This window comes from Polypterus senegalus, chromosome 18 (assembly GCF_016835505.1).
Source record: "Polypterus senegalus isolate Bchr_013 chromosome 18, ASM1683550v1, whole genome shotgun sequence".
Taxonomy (NCBI): domain Eukaryota; kingdom Metazoa; phylum Chordata; class Cladistia; order Polypteriformes; family Polypteridae; genus Polypterus; species Polypterus senegalus.
The window spans coordinates 47,108,712-47,126,942 of record NC_053171.1 but is presented as its reverse complement, the minus strand read 5'-3'; the positions used below and the strand labels follow the sequence as shown (position 1 = coordinate 47,126,942).

At 38.4% G+C, this 18,231-nt stretch overlaps 1 protein-coding gene across 2 annotated transcripts in view; it reads left to right on the top strand.

Moving 5' to 3' along the window:
- Positions 1-18,231, top strand: part of txndc16 (thioredoxin domain containing 16) — a 169,205-nt gene that overhangs the window by 117,536 nt on the left and 33,438 nt on the right. For both annotated transcript variants that reach the window (XM_039741384.1, XM_039741385.1), the window contains exon 17: positions 12,185-12,323. In XM_039741384.1, coding sequence (XP_039597318.1) covers positions 12,185-12,323 — 139 coding nt within the window. The remainder of the gene's footprint in view (positions 1-12,184; positions 12,324-18,231) is intronic.

Here is an 18,231-nt window from a genome sequence, read left to right as displayed (position 1 = left end):
TTTATTTTTTATGTGGAAGTCACCTGGGGGCTTATTTATAAAGTTTTTATATGCATAAAAAGTGTCTTGAAATGAGTGTATGCACTTTGAAACACAAGGGTCAGGATTTATAAGAGAAAATTTGATGTGGGAACATGCATGTATTTTCAGCAACTCTGACCCATGCATTTGAAACATTTCAAAGAAACTGGTAAATGAGGACAAAATTATAATAATTCATATCACCAAGCCATTATAATAATGTACGTTAATGCGACTGACATATTAAACTTCAAAGGTCTTGAATATTATATACAGACTGTACTTTTCTTTTTAAGATGGCTGATGCTGCACATTTTCACTAAAGAACTTTTTTGGTTTTCCATCAGTTTATATTGCTTACCTGTTGTCACTTCTCAGGGAACTGGACAACAGGTCAGAAATATCTCAGCCAAGCTGAGGCCAAAAGCCATTAGCCATTAGCTGACTGAGGAAGGGCTACATTCAGTTTTCGTATAGTGTGGGTGTATTGTATGTACACTAAACCTAACATTTTTGCCAACATAAAAAGGCAATTTGCAGCATTGTCCGTTTCTCCTAATATAATCAGATCACTCTACTGCATTTATATTGCAATATGGGCATCTATCAAAAATGAAACCGCTTTTGTTGACTGTAAGCTATTACATTCCATTAATCCACAAGTCATATGTAATGTCAAGAAGACGCTTTTAAACATCACATCTCTGTGGCCTTGGTCAACTCATGACTCATTTATTTTAAGGCAAACTACCTTATGCAGACCTCAGTTTTTCATATGTTCTCTACTATTTGTTGTATCAGTAACCATGTCATTACATGTGCAAGATAATTGCAGCTACCCATTCAGGCACTGGCGGCTTTTGCCTTTCCCAGACTTCCAGAACACATAGGAGAGGCACTATAAGGCCACTCATGATCTTGCTTGCTCAGTTGCAGAGCAACACATCAATAGGGAGGCTGCTCTACCAGCCAGTGAACGTCTGCAGCATCGTGATTGCATACAGATGAGGCTGATTAGCATCAAGGTGTTTTCACGAATGCACACTTACAAGATGATTGTGATTCATCAAGGATAAGTTGCATAAAAATGTGCATGCGTCAGATTTTATAAATCTCATTTTTTTGAGTACACATCTTTCTGTTTTGTTTTTTTTTTTTTTTTGCTGTGTTCATATTTTCACACTCATGTCTATGCAAAGTTTTACAAATGAGGCCCCTGGACTTTTTAATATTAGGTTTTGTAATTATTTCTCTGTACACCAACAGAAGCCTTTCTTTATTATTAAATATCCCATATTTGTCTCTCTCCGCAAGTTGGTTAGAATGACTTAAAAATGCTATCCATATGCAGAGAAGCTATTTTTTGCACAATATTACATGTACTATACATGAATTTAAATGGTGTTAGGAATGTGCTATACTTATTCCAGGCTGCCTTTGTGGGTGAAAATTGGCCTTGAGCATAGAAATCAAAATTAAAATCCAAGTAAAAGTATGAGATAAGCTTTAACTCCACATGGACATAGGCTCGAAGTAAATTGATTACCATCGGCTCTTGAGAAAAAAAAATGAAAGGACCTTTTCTTTGTGAAGTAGAAATGATTTTCAGAATTTCAGATTAAATTCACTATAAAAGGAGAGGGTACCCCTGTAATGTCCCTTTACACCTAGTACAACGCTAATGAGCCCAACAGTTCATAAAAAACTAGTCTGTTTATTATCACAATTAGCACACAAGGGATGGGTCAATAGGGAGACCACATAATATAAAGGAAAACAAGAATACAATAGACTATACTATACCTCTGGGCTTTGCTACACAAGTGATTGCCCTGTGTTGTAATTGACAAGCTCCACTCACTTGCCCACTTCTTTAATACCACATCTAAACATACTATTCTCACCACTCTCACATCTGTAGCCTCTCCATCCTGCAAATAACCATTCACTTTAAACTGTCCATCTGACTCAGTAGTGTCTTTTGTATGAAATACCTTTAAACATTACTACTAAGCTCCTGAGTCACTTCTAGAATCATTGATGGCCTTTCTTTGTTATTGTTGTAATATCTGGAGTGGACAAATTTATTAGCATCCTGACAGCTCATTGAAAACGTGCTGTATGCTTCCTGAAAAGTGATTAAATAAAATGTGATAGCCCCATGTATACTTTCATATATTTTGATATGTCATTGAGTAAAGCAAAGCAAGAATGAAAAATATCAAGTATTGCTTAATCTACAAAGATATTCTAAAATGGTAAGGACACAATTGTTGCTTTCCTTAGAAAATATCATAAATAAATGGATTAGAGTGATTTTTCAAACTATCTGTTTTCTTTAATTAGTATCACACATATCTGCAATTGTGCAATCAGTCATTCAGCCTATTTAAATGGAGAAAAGTAGTCACTCTGTTGTTTGGTATCATCTTGTGTCCCACACTGGATTTGGACCAGAGAAAGCAAAGGAGAGAGTTGTCTGAGGAGATCAGAAAGAAAATTGAAGACACTCATATAAAAGGCAAAGCCTTTAACACCATCTCAAAGCAGCTTGATGTTCCTGTGACAACAATTGAAAAATCATTAAAAATTCAAGCTCCATGGGACTTTAGCCAACTTTTTTGTACACGGCCGCAAGAGGAAAATCAACCTCAAAATGGGCAAAAGGATAGTGAAAATCACAGACAAAAAGTCAAGCACAACTTCCAATCAGCGATACAAGCTGAACTCCAAGGTCAGGATTCATTAGTGTCTGATCTGTTGCTTTTTGAGTAACAGTAGACTCAATGGAATAAGACTCGGGAGGACTTCACTGTTGAAAGAAAAATATACAAAAACAGACTGGAAATTGCTAAAAAGCCACCATGTTTCTGGGAGTATATCCTTTGGACAGATGAGACAAACCAGAGTTCTTTGGCAAGTGAAATCAGTTCTGTGGCCACAGACAAAAAAATTAAGTTTTCAAAGAAAAGAATACCATGCCTACTGTGAAACATGGATGAGGCGCCATTATGTTTTAGGGCTGCTTTGCTGCATCTGGCACACGGAGCCTTGAGCAGGGAACAGTGAAATCTCAAGACTATCAAGGCATTCTGGAGCAAAATGTACCGTCCAGTGTGAGAAAGCTCTGTCACAGTCGCAGTTCATGGATCCTCTAACGGGACAGTGGCCCATAACATATAGCTAAAATCATCCAAGTATGGCAAAGAACATAAACATTGTACTATTCTAAATTGTTCTTATATGATTCATGTTTTGAATCCTATTGAACATCTATGGAAAGAATTGAAACATGCATTCTGGAGAAGGCACTCTTCAAACTTGACACAGCTTGAGCAGTTTGCTTAGGAAGAGTGGGCTAGACTACCTGTTGGCAGGTGCATAAGTCTTATTGAGAGCTACTCTACACGAATCTCTTGTTAGCAGTGATTGCCTCTAAGGGTTGTGCAACAGAATGTTAGGATAATGGTCTCATCATTTTTGTCCAAGCCGTTTTCATTTGTTATTATTTGGTATTTTCTTTTTTTCATGGAGGGGTACCAACAAATTTGGTCACGTCTGTATTTAGATTTTTAAAATTGATCACTGTCTTTCATTGGAAAGTCCATTCAATTTCAGCACTAACAATTTGCTATTCTGCATTTTAAGAGGATTCCTGCATTTATTTTTTCCACAATAAGAGTGTGTCTTGTCATAATAAAACAAAAATGAACATTTCTCTTCCAGAGTAAAAAAAAGTGTTTGCTGTCCTAGTTAGTACCAAACACATTAACATTTTGTTGCATTGAGTTCCACAACTTAAATATAAATCTAGGGATCTGTATTGAAAAAACATGTTTAAATACTTCTTCAGCTGTGTAGTGCTTAGTTTGTAAATTTCTTAAGAGCAGCTTGCCTTTTTAGTCTTGCAATTAGTTACACAAATAAAGGGACATTCAGTAAATAACGTCTGGACTGGCTATGCCCTAAGCATTCAATAGAAAATCAGATTCATAAAAACGATGGAAGAACAGATATTTGGGGGAAAACCGATAGCAATGTCATCCCATTGATTGAAAACACTTTACTCTAATTTCACCTTCAAACTAACTGCTAATCTTAGAGGTTCACATACTTTTGCCACTCACAAATATGTCATATTCGATCATTTTCCTCAATAAATAAATGACCAAGTATAATATTTTTGTCTCATTTATTTAACTGGTTTCTCTTTATCTACTTTTAGGACTTGAGTTAAAATCTGATTATGTTTTAGGTCATATTTATGCAGACATATAGAACATTCTAAAGGGTTCACAAACTTTCAAGCACAACTGTAGTAGTTTTGAACTTTATGGTGGGTATTTTTTGGAATTGGTGGTAGGATTGGAAGGAAACTCAGTGTTACTCAATTAAATAAATTTTGAAATTCTTGAGAAGATCCTCTGCTTCTTTTCACTGATCTGAACCTAATGACTCAAACCACTTTAAACACTGAAAAGCTGATCACCGAGTAGCATTAATGGTATAATGTGAGCTATAACACCAGAGTTTCATTACATATGTAACAGTTTATTTGATATAGTTCTTTATCTGTTTTCTTTGCCTGAAGGATGGAGCCCAAGTTTACTTAAATACCTAAATTAGGATAAAGTCACAACTAAGGGGCTGACTGTGTGTGACAATTCACAGTACACACACAGACTGATAGCTGAATTAAACTATTAGCCAATGTGTAGAATTTGTATGTTACCCCCACCCCCAACCCATGCTCACGATGGCTAACTCTGAGGAATCATGTCTTCGTCAATGAATACAGTCATATGAAAACGTTTGGGAACCTCTCTTAATTCTTTGGATTTTTGTTTATCATTGGCTCAGCTTTCAAAGTAGCAACTTCCTTTTATTTTATGACATGCCTTATGGAAACAGTAGTATTTCAGCAGTGACATTAAGTTTATTGGATTAACAGAAAATATGAAATATGCATCATGACAAAATTAGACAGGTGCATAAATTTGGTCACCCCAACAGATATATTACATCAATACTTAGTTGAGCCTCCTTTTGCAAATATAACAGTCTCTAGATGCCTTCTATAGCCTTTGATGAGTGTCTGGATTCTGGATGGAGGTATTTTTGACCATTCTTCCATACAAAATCTCTCCAGTTCAGTTGAATTTCATGGCTGCTGAGCACAGACAGCCTGCTTCAAATCATCATATAGATTTTTGATGATATTCAAGTCAGGGGACTGAGACGGCCATTCCAGAACATTGTACTTCTCCCTCTGCATGATTGCCTTTGTAGATTTCAAACTGTGTTTTGGGTCATTGTCTTGTTGGAATATCCAACCCCTGCGTAACTTCAACTTTGTGACTGATGCTTGAACATTATCCTGAAGAATTTGTTGATATTGGGTTGAATTCATCCGGTCCTCGACTTTAACAAGGGCCCCAGTCCCTGAACTAGCCGCATAGCCCCACAACAAATTTGACAGTAGGTAGTAGGTGTTTGTCTTAGAATGCAGTGTTCTTCTTCCGCCATGCAAAGAGCTTTTTGTTATGACCAAATAACTCAATTTTTGTCTCATCAGTTCAAAGCACTTTGTTCCAGAATGAATCTGGCTTGTCTAAATGAGCATTTGCATACAACAAGCGACTCTGTTTGTGGCGTGAGTGCAGAAAGGGCTTCTTTCTCATCACCCTACCATACAGATGTTTTTTGTGCAAATTACGCTGCATTGTAGAACGATGTACAGATACACCATCTGCAGTAAGATGTACTTGCAGGTCTTTGGAGGTGATCTGTGGGCTGTCTGTAACCATTCTCACAATCCTGTGCATATGCCACTCCTGTATGTTTCTTGGCCTGCCAGACCTGCGTTTAACAGCAACTGTGCCTGTGGCCTTCCATTTCCCGATTACATTCCTTACAGTTGAAACTGACAGTTTAAATCTCTGAGATAGCCTTTAGCAGCCTTCCCCCTAAAGCAGGATACTGAGCAATCTTTGTTTTCAGATGTTTTGAGAGTTGCTTTGAAGATCCCATGCTGTCACTCTTCAGAGGAGAGTCAAAGGGAAGCACAACTTGCAATTGACCACCTTAAATACCTTTTCTCATGATTGGACACACCTGTCTATGAAGTTCAAGGCTTAACAAGCTAATCCAACCAATTTGGTGTTGCAAGTAATCAGTATTGAGCAGTTACATTCATTCAAATCAGCAAAAGTACAAGGGGACCCACATTTTTGCACAGCCAGTTTTTCACATTTGATTTAATTTCATACAACTAGATTACAAAACACAGAACGAGATGTTACTATCCTTGTGCAAGCACGTACAATAGGTTCAGTTACGCTTGTCGGTGAATGGTGAATGGTAGACTTAGAAATGTTTTCCAGAATATTGGGACGCATCATCAGTAGTGTTCCTCTGGCTCATGGGGTGTTTCAGCCTTTCACACCAATATTGGGACGCATCATCAGTAGTGTTTCTCTGGCTCATGGGGTGTTTCAGCCTTTCACACTATACACCTTCACCAGAGGCGGCCAGCTATAGGGTGATCAGCCCTAAGCTTGCATCCCACTCCCAATTAGTCATGAGCGTCGCTTTGGTGCCAAATGACTCACATCTCATGAACCTATGTATGGCAGCCTAGGTCTGTTAATTGGGGGCCCAACAGGGGATATTCCTCTTCATCCAAAGCCACTGGCTACTTCTATCCGCTGCCTCTGATGCAGCTTTGATGGCTGTGCGCTGTCTCTGGCCCCTAATTCCCAGGTCTCTAAGCAGTTTGATGGTAGATATTGCCACAAACCCTCTGCATCCAACTTCCACTGGGCGAACCTCCATGGTCCAGCCGTGATGTTGCGCTTTAGCAGCCAACTCAGCATAGTGTAGATATTTCCGCTCATATGCCTCATCCACGGAATCCTCCCAGGGTACGGTGTGCTCGATAATGTATCCCTTCCTTAAGGAAGGGGACCAGAGCACAATGTCAGGTCTCAAAGTAGTAGAGGCAATCTCCGGAGGAAACACCAACTGTTGGCCAATATCTACCAGCAGTTTCCAGTCGCGTGCTAAGCACAGCTGGCCTCTTTCCGATGGTGTTTAGTTGCTCCTGGTAACTGTAGCCCCTTCTTGGACAAAGGCAATCGTCCATGGGTGATTAGATATTGGTTGTGGAAGGGCATTGATGAAAGATCGTTTTTCCTCCATTATGGAAGAAAGGCTCTTTAGGACCTGGTTGTGGCGCCAAGTGTATCGCCCTTGGGTGAGACTGGTCTTCCACCCTGTGACTATATGTCGGAGGGAGGCTGGCCTGGAGCAAAGGGCACACCCTGGATCTTCACCAATCCACTGATGAGATTGAGATGGAGATTGGTTGGTGTTGGCAGGACGTCATAAGTGGCTCTGATGGTAAAGCTCAGACTCGTCGTCTCCATAGCACACACATCATTCCAGCTAAGCTTCCTTCTTTCAACACTGTCCCACCGTGTCCACTGCCCCTGTTTGCCAAGGGAGACTGCCTTCGCCCACCTTGCAGCCTGCTCCTGATGACGTACTTCCTCCACCACCATCCTCCTCCGTGCTTGAGCAGTGGCTTTATTCCAGGCTGGGCGACTAGTTGTAAGGCCAAGGCCTCCTCTTCCATGCTGAACATTCCCCACAATGTCAGCATATCTGAGAGCTGATATTGCCTCCTTTACCACTGCTGCTGGTCTCCATTTTCGCCCAGTAGCCAAGGTTGGTGCGTTGCTCCTCAACACATTGTGCTGAGAATCATTCAATGTCATCTGCAGTCGTATTTTAGTGCACTTGTACTCCTCTGTGAGGCTGGTGAGGGGCAGCTTGAGGACACCATCTCCATAGAGGTCTATGGTGGTAAGGCAAAGCGGAACCCTGAGCTACTTTTTAATGTAGGCTGTGACTCCTCTTTCCAGCTTCTCTAGTATTGAGATGGGGACCTCATAAACTGAAAGGGGTCACAATGCCTGGGGTAGGAGACCAAACTGGAAGCACCAGGTCTTTAATTTCCCAGGTAGCTGGGTGCTGTCAATGGACCGTAGACCAGCATTAATGTCCTTGCTCAGTTGTTTCACCTGGTCTCTGTCTTTCAGGCTGGCATCATAGCACCTTCCAAGGCTCTTTACAGGCGATTCCGATACTGTGGAGATTGGCTCATCTCTGATGAAGAACCTCTGGTCAGCAAGCACTCCCTTTACCACTGAGATGCTGCGTGACTTAGATGGCTTTACCTTCATCTGGGCCCAACTGATATTCTCCTCCAGTTTTCTGAGCAATCTCCTGGAGCATGGGACGGTGGTAGTTAAGGTGGTAATGTCGTCCATGTAGGCTCTGTGGGGAGGGAGGTGCAGAGAAGAGCCAACTCGTTGCCCCCCCACGACTCATTTTGAGGCTCGAATGATGATCTCCATTGCCATGTTAAACACCAAGGGAGAGACTGTGCATTCAGCCATGATTCCTACCTCCAAGCACTGCCATGAAGTTGTAAATTCCGGAGTTTAAAAGCAGAACTGCAAGTCCTGAAAGTAGGCTTTAACCAAAGTTGTGATGATGTCTGGGATGTTGAAGAAGCTGAACGCATACCAAAGGAGCTCGTGGGGCACAGAGCCAAAGGCATTAGCGAGGTCCAAAAAGATTACATGTATGTCCCTTTTCTCCTGCTTTGCCATTAGGATCTGGTGCCAGATCATGCTAGCATGTTCTAGACCGCCTTCTATATAGATGTGTCAATATATTCATTTCTGCGCAGGTACTCGGCCATCCTCCGTGCAATGATACTGTAGAAGACTTTACCCTCCACATTAAGCAGGGAGATTGGACGGAACTGGCTGATGTTCATTGCGTCCTTTTCCTTTGGGATCAAGACCCCACCTGCCCTACGCCACACTTTGGGTATGGTTCTCTTCTGCCATACTGTTCTCATGAGCCTCCAAAGAAACCTACAAAAATCTGGTGCATTCTTGTACACTTTGTATGGGACTCCATTTCGCCCAGGGGCTGATGCTGTTCTCGCCCGATAGACTGTCTTCTGAACCTCTTTCCATGTTGGAGGGCTAATCTCAAATTGATGTATTGGGGGGTCAATTGGTGGAATGTCTGAAGGGATGACCAGGTGTTCATGGCGCCTTGGATCAGAGTGTGTTGTTCTCAAGTGCTCCTCCATTTCGTTCTTTGTTGTTTTTAGAACTACGCTTTTTTCCTTGGTGAAGAGAGTCTTTAGGAATTTGAAGGGATCTCTGTAGAACTGACTTCTTGTTTGTTCTTTCTTCCTTCTTCGTTTCCGTAGATTCTCTGCTCTATGGAGGGATGCCAGACAGATTTTAATGTCAGCTTGGAGAGTGCTTATAACCTCCTTTTCCACTCCAGAGGCCTTCTTCCAAAGTTTCTTAAGTCGTCTCCTTTCTTGAACAAGACGCTTAATTTCCTGTTGCCTCCTGGAAACTGGTGGGGTTGGGGCCTGCTTAGCGCCTTTTGTTTCTTGTATTCCGAATCGTTCTGCCCCGTACTGATAAATAATGTCTCCCATTCTCTCCAACTTCTTATCCACTGTGCCTCGAAGTTGCTCGAGGGCCAAGGTTATGTCAGAATTCACCATCTGCCACAGCTTTTTCTCCCTAGCACCGGGCCACTTCACACGCAGCCTGTGCCCTGGAAGTTTCCTCTCGACTGCAGGTCTGGGGGTTTGGGTGGAATCCACCGCTGATGTTTGTTCCACTGTTGATTCTGTGCTTGAGTTTACATCCTCCATGACAGCGGTGTTGATGCACTGCAAGCTATGGTTTGCGTCTAGCTGCTGCGCTTCACTCGACTGATTTGACCCTTTTCGCAGAAAGTGATCAATGCGAAGCCCCTGTCTCTCTTCCCTCAAACACTTTTTCTTTCCCTGGTGAATCCTCAACCCCGGGTAAGATGTTATTTTACTCCATCCACCGGTACATATCTGCAGTTTGTGGTCTGCTGTTGTGGCTGTAGGTGTGCCGATTACTGTAGTGTTCCCTTGTACTGTGCTATCTTTACTCATAGTCATTTCCGGTCCAGTCATTACCATATTGTCAGCTGATGAGTCTTCTTCCGCCCCCGCTCTCGCAGACTCTGGGGGTGTTCTCCTTCTTTGACTTTTTGAAGCTTTGGTGGATGTCTCCAACATGCTAAAAAAGCATGGAAGACTACAGTCGTGGGCAGCTAACCCAAGACTGTCCCAATGAGGTCTGTTCCCTCCTAAAAGCTGTCTCTCCAAGTCGTTACAAGGTCTTTTCCCTGTCGTCAGCTGATCTTTCTCAGCAGTCACTGGACGGGTCCAGATGGTCAGATTACAAAACACAGAATGAGATGTTACTATCCTTGTGCAAGCACGTACAATAGGTTCAGTTACTCTTGTCGGTGAATGGTAGACTTAGAGAAGTTTTCCAGAATATTGGGACGCATCATCAGTAGTGTTCCTCTGGCTCATGGGGTGTTTCAGCCTTTCACACCAATATTGGGACGCATCATCAGTAGTGTTTTAAATACTGCTTCACTAAAAATCTTTGTTCGGAAAACACCCCATTACTCAGATGTTCCTAAGAAATGAAAGACATACCACTGTTATCTTTTTCGTTGAAAGTAGAGTAAATTATTATGCAGGGGTTCCCAAACATTTTCATATGACTGTATAAGTTGACCTTGCTTATGTGACCATTATTTCCAACACCATGATTTTAACAATGCATCAGTAAAATCATTTTACCTGTGAGTGGTTTTTAGAATTCCCATGTTCTATTTGAATATGCATCAGTAGTTCATTAAAAAGTAACCTGATAAATTTGCACTTGTATTCAGAAATTAATTTTACCTAATTAAACTATACAGTATGTTGGTCACCCTGATTTAATTAAAAAATTATCTACTTTTTTTTTCTTTATTATACTGTTTATACTTTATGGTTATATATTTGTATGTTCTCTTTGCTATAATGATCAAAATATAAAAAGTGGATTTTTGTGGATACTTATGTAACATTAATAAAACTAGCAATTTTGTGAGTGCAAGTTTAGTCAAGAGAATTGCTCCAGTACTAAGAACCAAAAGAGCCTTTGTCAACACAATATGGGGCTTCAAAACAATAAAGGGTGATATAGCTTTATCAACATACAGAAGACCAGTGGGGCTTCATCAGCAAAACTAGGACCAGTGGGGCTTCATCAACAAAGGAGACCAATGGGGCTTCATTAACAATGGAAAAGCCAATGGGGTATTTTCTTCACCTTAATACTGGTGGGGCTTCATCTGTACAGGGATGGACTAAATGATGAAGCATTATCACTACAGAGGTTTTTGGTGATTCTTCATTATCAAAGAATCAAAGACATCACCAGCAAAGCTTTACCATAAAGCAATATGCCAGTGGGGCTATATCAGCACATGGAAGGCCGGTGGGGCTTCATTACTGTTGAGAAGACCGGTGGGGCTTCATCAGAACACGGAAGGCCGGTGGGGCTTCATCAGATCATGGAAGGCCGGTGGGGCTTCATCAGAACACAGAAAGCCGGTGGGGCCTCATCAGTGTATGAAAGGTCTATGGGATTAATCATTGCATGGAGGATTGCTGTGACCTCTTCATCACATGGAAAACTTATGAAGCTTCCTCAACACACAGAATGATAGACAAGCTTCTCCAAAGGATATATTTATTTATCCTAGTTTTTCCTTTTTGTATTGTCAAAAAGATTTGCACTAATGAAGAGCAGTATAAAACACAAACTAACTTTTACATTTTTTTTTTTGTGGAATAGTCATCCATGATTATACATGACAATTTGCATTATCCTAATTATTTTAAATTTAAATGATCTTTAGTAAATATTTATAACTATTAAGAGTTACTAAAAGTTTATATTTTTGTGTTTTATTTCTTTTGGTATATTTCAATGTTACGTCATTTAAAGTGAATGTTTTGTTTGACTTTTTTCTCATACCCTATATTATCAGGATCATTACATTTTATTAAATGTTGCATACAGAAAACACTTTAATCCTAATTTTATCACAAAGGCTGACATATTTAATTTACTACGTTAATTTGTAATTATTTCTTTTTAAATATTGCCCATCTTTTTATGATACCTTTTTAATGATTTGTATGTGATTTCTGTATATAATCTGCCCCATTTTTTAGGTCCTTAAAGCATACTGGATTGCTTCCTGTCATGCTTTTTTCCAGAAGTCCTGATTTCAGCCCTGAAGTATTTTACCTTAAAGAAACAAATCCACAGGCCATTATTTCAGCAATTCGCCAGGCTACATTCAACAAGCTTGTAAGTCTACCTCCAAATAAAACAGTATTAAGTACTCTACCATTAGTAAAAAAACGTCTAAGAGATGTATTTATTACTTTAAACATGTGGAGATTTGCTTGTCTTCTGTTTATGTATACTTGATTTCAGTGTATGAAATATGTTATAAAAGAAATGAAAACGAGCAGCACTTTTTACAATTTACAAATTCATAATTTATTTAGTCTGTACTTTTTTTTATGAGTTTTACATATTTATTGACTAATTTAAAAAGGTTGTGTTTATTTCTTTTTTAAGCTGATAATCCAAGCCTATGTTCTTTACCAATAATATCCTAGTGGTTGTGTAGCCTGGTTTAGCTTATCCTGAAGAATTTGTATATAAATTATCACCTGCAAGAGAAAGGGTTGGGGTCAAGTGCAATGCCCATCATCTGCAGGGCAGCACCAGCTGGTCTTAATCTTGGTAATGGAAACTTAAAATATAGAGTGTAACTTCAGTCGTTGGAAAAGGCTTCCACAGGATTTTAAAAACTACTGGCTAAAAATTGTCAGACTTGTACACATAACATTACCTGGATGGTTGATTTCTTGCCTTCTTTAAACTGTGCTCATTAATTACGTTCTCTATAAGCTGCACATGCACCTTTTCTCTGGGTGCCACCAAGTTTATAAATGCTGCAAATCCTGAAACTCTATGGGGAACTCCCTAATCTCTACCCAACCCCAGTTTTTCATTTGTGTCTTAGTGATTCGCAAGATTTGGTACTCCACAAGGGTTCCTCAAGTGTACCACTATGTGTTCAGTACCAGCTCATATGTTATTTACATCCACTTATTAGTAATTAAAGTTAGAGAGAACATTCTTCCTAAGAGGGGTCCTCGGTAGGTATTGGAATACTGACATTCTCCCAGAAGGTGTGCTGTCCGTTTAGAGTTTGTGCCAGTGGATAAGGGTAGTTACCTCCTTGTAGCTTTTAAGATGTATCAGAAAAGATTTTACTGTTGGTGTGCTTCTCACAGACTCTTTCTTGGAGATGTCTTTAGTCATGTGGGCCATTACAGAGACACCTGAAAGAATGTGATAGGAAGCGACAGTCTGTCTAATTGAATAATAAATTGTTATTGTATTTCTGTGCAGTCATGGATTGTCCAGTACAAGTAGTATGTTCTTACCCAATTTTGCTCATATATGTGTTTGGTACTACTGCAGCTTTGGGCAAAAGTTAGTGAATGACACATTAATGACATATGATCTAAATCTGTACATTTTAGATACTGTGTTCAGGAGAGAAAAATCCTGAGCAGTCATCTGAACACCACTCCATGTTGAGTTGGCCAATATTACTATTAGGAATCAGGCATGCACTGCAAACCTGCTCCTTCAGTCTTAGTCACATACTTAGTGTAACCTCCTAGAAGTAGCTATTTCTTACTTTCAGTCTGTACTACAAGTATTGAAAGCAAATTCTTGCCTTATTACATTTGTTAGGCAGAATGCCCCCATATGTGGGTACAGATGCAGATGAGCAAGCAAGAAAGAACTGATAGCAAACAGGTTTAAGAAATTGTAAAATATAAATTGTGTTAATAAAAACTGAAAATAATGCAATAAACAAAAATATTCTTCTAAATAACAGTTTGTAGTGGGTCTCTGTTTTCTTTTTCTTTAAATACTATGAGTAATTTGGCTATTCAGTTCAAGATAACACATGGTTTCATTGTGTTGGAGAAAACAGAATTAGACAGTGGCAATCCACCCCAATTCAATTCAATTTGATTCAATTAGTTTATTTATATATTACAACCTTCACTGACTGCAGGCATAACATGCTGTGAGAAGTTTACAGATAGAAGCAAATATCAACTTTACAAATTACTAATTACATAATGACTACACATAAAGACTATTGTTACTAGTGCTGTGAGTCTAGTGCACTGACAATAGGCAATTGGTGATAAGTATGTTGCACCACAGTTTCCACTCCTGAAACATGCAAATTATATAAAATCTATTTTGTGCTACAATTTTGTTATTTTTACCTTAACTGTGATTTTATGTTATCAATGACACAGCATGGTCAATCAAGAAATATGTTGTAAATATTTTGTAAAAAAAAAAAAAAGTCTAACATTTTAAAGGGTTATGGAAATGTTTTATGGGCTCTGTGATCAAACTAAGGCAAATTTGATCTTACAGAGCAGTACCCTCAATGCCTACATTGATGCATGTGAATCCCTTTCTCCTCTTAATTGCTAGGGTAATCTCTGACCCTGCTGCAAACCCAAATTGAATTAAGCAAGTTTAAAAATGTTTCATTTTGGGTGGAATGACATGAGTTTGAAAACAATGGCACTTTCCAACTGTGCTTGAAAATTCAAAGGTTATGTAACATTCTGTTATCCTCATGAAAATAAATTTACAATTGACTTATACAGATATTTTGGTGTATTATCGTTTTGTTTATTCCGTCCCAATTATTTACAATTGATTGAATTCCTAAACCCATCTACAAATATACAAATTATGCTATAATTCAGCTCAGTAAATACTAGGTAACATTCGGTTAATTACAGTAATTTATAATGGATTTCATTTTGGGATAATGCTGAACGTGGTTCCTTTCAGGCACTTTTATATTGTTTTTATGGTCTTTACTTGGAATGTTTTATACTTTCAATGATGTTTGAGCCTTTTAAATCATATTTTTTATTTGCTGTATATTTTATTACTGATTTTGCAATCCAATTAAGATTGAAAGCTTTACATCACTTCCTAATAATTTTTCTGCATAAATGTTTTCAGATTTTGCAAATACTGCATATAGATTATATCCTTAATGATCTGTTTGTTTCAATATTCACCTATTCAGCATTTTCTTTGTTACATCAAGAAAAAATAACTGTGAAAACAAAGAAACCTTTTTTTATAATAGGGTTTCTGTTAATGCAGAGCAGGGGGTGTTTACCATTGTTCTTTGTAATATTTTGTCAGTGCTTATTGTTAATGGGGATGAAAATAAATTTACCTGCAGGCTGTTTTGTGCTTGAATAATTTTATTATTTAATCAGATGTAAACACCAATTGCCATAAAAAGGGAAATTAATGTTTGGTTCCAAATGGCGTTAACAGGAAATGAATTTAGCTGTACAGCTGTTGAAAAACATTAGCTTTTTTCTCTCTGTATCAGATTACATTAAAGAAGATAGTAAAAGAACATCTGTTAGCAATTACCTGTTTTTCTCTGGGACAGCAAATTGACATAGTGGTCAGCCAGAAAAAGGTACATGATAGTTTATATGGAACAAGTTCAGAAAATGCTTAAATTACCATACAATTATTTGTAAACATTTAATAAAAAGAAGAAAAAAAAGTATTTTCATCCATCCATCCATTATCCAACCCGCTATATCCTAACTATAGGGTCACGGGGGTCTGCTGGAGCCAATCCCAGCCAACACAGGGCACAAGGCAGGAAGGGCAGGGCGCCAGCCCACCGCAGAAAAAGTATTTTATGACTTCTAAAAGATTTTTGTCCTGGTGGCCTAGATAGTCATTAGGCACATGCCATGAACTCTCCCATAAGTAAACAATCACTACTGATATGTCTGTTGTTTACATGACATTAATGCTTCATGTCTTGTGAAAGATATTGAAATATTATTAAAATACCTGTTAGCTTTTCTTGTTTTTTTCTCTGTACATATGCCAATAAATGTTATTTGACTACAATGTTTTAGCAACTGTGATATAGTCTTATTATTTACAGTGCATTTAATGGAAGTAGAAGAGTTCTTATACAAGAAAAAAAATCATATTTAACAAGATTTCCCTTTTAGCAACAGAATTTTAATATATATGAAAGTAATAACTAAAAAACTGATTTATTTATGCAGTGTAATGCATAATTACTTCTAAATACAGTACTACTGTACAATCTACCATGCAAGAATTTTTTAAACCTTTTTAAAGCCTCCTATAATGCTTTTTATAGATTCAGATATATTGATTTTATAGATTAGATGGCAATTTAGACTTGTTGATCTAATTCAAGTTGATCTGTTTAGTAATGTAGCTGTTAGTTTCACTATAGAGAAAAAAACTGTCACTATAAAAAATATCTTTTTAAATATGGAACAAATCACAGTTATATATTTTAAAAATCTGTTTTTAATGTCACATCCCAAATTACAGATCTCGGTGTGATCACTTTGTATTTTTCTGCACTTCTTGTACTTCTCACCAACTGTTCACCTTTACTAATGGTAGTGTCAAAAACAAAAGTCTGCTTGGTAGGGTGTGCAAAGAGGGGTAGGCTGTCATTTGTCCTTTTCATTGGGGGACATTGCACATAGGCATTTAAAGCCAATCCACAAAAATTGCACAGCTTTTACTGTCAAAATATTGGAAGACAGGCTACCTGCTCACTGCTAAAACACAATTGAATTGCTTGCTATCTGTAATGGAAGTAGTCAGAGGAAGATGTTAATACCACTTCTTATTATTAAGTGCTTTCATGAAGCTCTATTAAGATAGAACATTAAATGTTAAGATTTTGTATATATTTAGTAAATTAAGGTTTGCTCTGTATTTTAAGAGAGTGAGCATTCTGAAATTTCATAGATCTGTTTATTGACCCAGAAAAAGTATACAAAAATTATACAAATTTCATGTTCTCCTCTTAGCACTGTGGTCTTGAATTGTGGGGTACCTCTGTAAATTCACAAAATTGTGTTGTCTGGAGGTATTTGCTCCAAATAGGGTTAAAGACAACAAAGTGGTCTAATGTTAATGACTAGACCAAGCACAATACGTACATTTTCCTTTATAAATGTTCTAGTAACAGGATTCCCAGGACTCACTCCTGGGTCTGGAAGTAGTATTTACTAGTTAGTGCTTGGTGTCCTGGTGGGCCAGTTACCCACATAGCTTGGTCAGCCTTAGCCAGAAAAAGTTGTATGCACCAAACATATGGGCTTATGGACAACATGGTAAAAGCTCACGGTCTGTTACAATACCAATAGAGTGACTGGCCCATGCATGCCACACTTCGGTTCTTGAGATATTAAATATTGCCTTTGTATAACTTTGGTGCATACATGTTACATCTTCCACACTGCAGCTCAAACAACTGTCCACAGTTTTCCACCTTTTTAAAGACATTGGAGTTGGTGCTTGGGTGCCATCTACAGACACAGTAGTCCTATTTGGAGACTTCAGCATTCATGTGTGGCATGAAAGAGAAACTTAACAGGGCAAACCTGTTGATACTGGATTTATTGAAGTAGACCCTGCACTATATAGTCACAAGTGTTGACACACTTTTATGATGTTGTCGGTTTGTGTCTAACAGGTTGATCCAATAAATGTGAGACCCTTAATGGAGCTTAATTGTTTCTTCCATTATCCAACTGTTTTTATCCTTGCAGTCAACACATGCCTCCAGTACTGGAGGACCATCGAGTCTTGCAAAACCTCTGTCAAATATATTGAGCTGTTTATACAGGAAATGTTTTACAATTATGAATCCTTGATGCATTGTTTTTTTTTTTTTTTTCTTTCAAAAATCACTGCACACTGGGAAAATCTATGAAGTGGATACTAATAAATGTTATCCATTTATTTAAAAAAAAATGTTATTGGCCTGATTCAAGCAACTGTAAGTCAGTTGATATAAGCTTATTGTGTGCCATAGGTAAATTCAGGGAAGCAGTTACTATGAAAAAGATAAAGCATAATTTGGCAAGAACCAGGGGCCTCATGCATAACGGCATGCGTAGAATTCACACTAAAACATGACGTACAGACAAAAGCAGAAATGTTCGTATGCACAAAAAAATCCAGATGCATAAATCTATGCGTACGCCAACTTGCACATTCTTCCGCTACATAAATCCCGACCAGTGGGAAAAGTAACATACATGCACGT